This window comes from Parasteatoda tepidariorum, chromosome 4 (assembly GCF_043381705.1).
Source record: "Parasteatoda tepidariorum isolate YZ-2023 chromosome 4, CAS_Ptep_4.0, whole genome shotgun sequence".
Classification (NCBI taxonomy): Eukaryota; Metazoa; Arthropoda; class Arachnida; order Araneae; family Theridiidae; genus Parasteatoda; species Parasteatoda tepidariorum.
The window spans coordinates 25,612,525-25,614,970 of NC_092207.1; the positions used below are offsets into that span (position 1 = coordinate 25,612,525).

General features: G+C 31.5%; 1 protein-coding gene across 2 annotated transcripts in view; it reads left to right on the forward strand.

The window, feature by feature from the left end:
- Positions 1 to 2,446, forward strand: part of LOC107453857 (synaptotagmin-12-like) — a 45,459-nt gene that overhangs the window by 28,050 nt on the left and 14,963 nt on the right. For both annotated transcript variants that reach the window (XM_043047715.2, XM_071179553.1), the window contains exon 5: positions 1,507 to 1,636. In XM_043047715.2, coding sequence (XP_042903649.1) covers positions 1,507 to 1,636 — 130 coding nt within the window. The remainder of the gene's footprint in view (positions 1 to 1,506; positions 1,637 to 2,446) is intronic.

Here is a 2,446-nt window from a genome sequence, read left to right on the forward strand (position 1 = left end):
TTGTCCCTTTACTTATTGTTACAATCGTCCCCAAGACGCCATTTCAGCTTCATTTGTTAAAAACAATGTTAATTAATTAACAAAACTAATCTTTTTTTTTGAAATGTTAATTAAGGTGTCCACTTACATATTCGGTTAATAATTTTTATCTGTTTAAACAAAATTACTTTGTTACAATAGAATATTCTAATACTAAAAAAAGTACTTACGTAGCGTGAAAATATCTTACATAAAAATGGTTGCCAGCAAGGGTGTACATGTAGATTTATTAAATACACCTTGTGCGCCACCTAGGAACCAAATCTAGAACCCGACACTCGAAATTTTTGCTCTGTTACAACCCTGTTACAATTGACTCCACTCTCCCCTACATTGCGCAAAGCAATAATTTTTACGTATTTTATTTGAAAATGGTATACATTGCAACGCATTTAGTAAATAACAAATTAAACTTGACATGCGTATTCTCTTTTTATAATTAATTAATAATGATTAATTAAATAATTAAGAAGCTACAATGAATAATATATATTACATAATTTTTTAAGAATTCAGCTCCCTGACAACTGTATTCGAGAAAGCTAGCTATTCTAGATATTAAGTGCCATACAGCTATTTTATTAGGTACACTGAGAAAAAAAGTATGATCAAAATTACGGGAGCATGGTAAAATTTACCACATTTCTGGCACCATAGAAGGACCAATAAGCTCGGTAGTTCTAACCGGAGAGCATTTCAGCAATATTAACAGTAAAATATGGCTTTATAATATGTGATAAAATTTGGTAATTTTATCATGATCAAAATTTGGTAATTTTTTCATTAGATTGAATTTACTTTTTCGTTTTGATTTTTTACTAAATGTGTGGTAAAAAGAACTTTAATTTTAAAAATTAGAATTTCCGGAGAACCGTTACCATATGAACAGAAAATAAATGATTTAAATACCGTATATTATGGTTTTATTAACAAGAAATATAATTTCTTTTTACCAGAAATGTCATTACCATACAGTACGGCAATTTTTACAACAAAAAAATTTTCTCCGCATGAGATTATAATATTTAATCAAGTTATATACTTGAATTTGCAGTCGAATATTAGACTCATTCTCAATTCTTAATAATAACAATAACTTAAAAATTTCATAAACATATGAAGATCTTGGGACAATACAAAAAGGCACATTTTCACATTGTAGATGGGAGCTTTTTGGCAGGAAAAACACTCCAATTTCCATGTAAGCAATAAAATGTTTCTGTGTATTGTCCTATTATATGAAGGGAATTCTGAAAACTTGTAAGTTACTCTGGTGACAGTACCAAAAAAAAAAAAGGAACTTGATGTAACGTCTCTTTCAAACAAATGTTGCTCATCAAAATGTAGTGATAATGTAGTGGATGTATGAGACCATACAACTATCTCCAACCTCTTGTAGCATAATTTTAGTAATTTCCATTATTATATTATACAATAATAACAAAATTGTTGATTCCTTTTTTGCAGTGAGACAGAGGACCTCATAGTGATAATAAACCGAGCCAGAGATTTAGTAGGACCTATTCCAAACTCAGTGATTGATAGTTATATCAAAGTATTCCTACTACCTGATAGATCAACAAACATGCAAACTAGGGTAAGATTTGTTTTAGATCGAACAAACTCTTATTTTTAACTATTTTATTTTCAAGTTGTGAGGTATTGTGTAAATCATTGTAGTGTGTTTCATATTTTGTAAGGTTAACCTACAGTCTTGAACAAAGTAATTACTTTGGTAAAAATATACTTGAGGCTGCCCCTTGGCGAAATTGGCGACTTATGTTTGGCGCCAATCCTGTTTGAGCGCAACACCGTGGTAACAGGAATGTCGGCCAAAACATAATGATATTTCAATAAAACATTAAAAAATTTCAACAAAACATCGGCCAAAACTTTATAAAATTGCAATGAACCCAATATAAGCTGATTTTAAGAACTAGTCTGCTCCTAGATCTCGAATACTAGAGCATTTTAGAAATTTATTTTAATCAATTTATTCAATCAATTATAGATTTATATATATATACAGGGTGGTTCTAAAAAGATGGGCGAAATTTCAGGAAGTGATAGTACACACCCAAGCAAACAATTTTTATGAAAGATTGCATGGTCGAAAACAAAACGCAAAGGTGCTGGCTCATTTGGAAAGTTGTTTGATGCAAACGTGAAAGCTCCATTCCTGTAGCGAGTTACTGCGTTGCTTTGCTTGTCGCTTAGCTTTCAGCCGCTGCAGGGAAAGTTCGTGATATGCTTAGTGTGTTTCAGAATGTTCGCCTATCTTTTCTTCGCCGTTGTACTGCGTGCATAGCCGCTGCCAGCCACTGTTTTGAACACTTATTGTAATCACATGCCATTAAATTTGCTTTTATAACTTAACTTCATCGTTCTTTGTGTGTTTTTGCCTCAT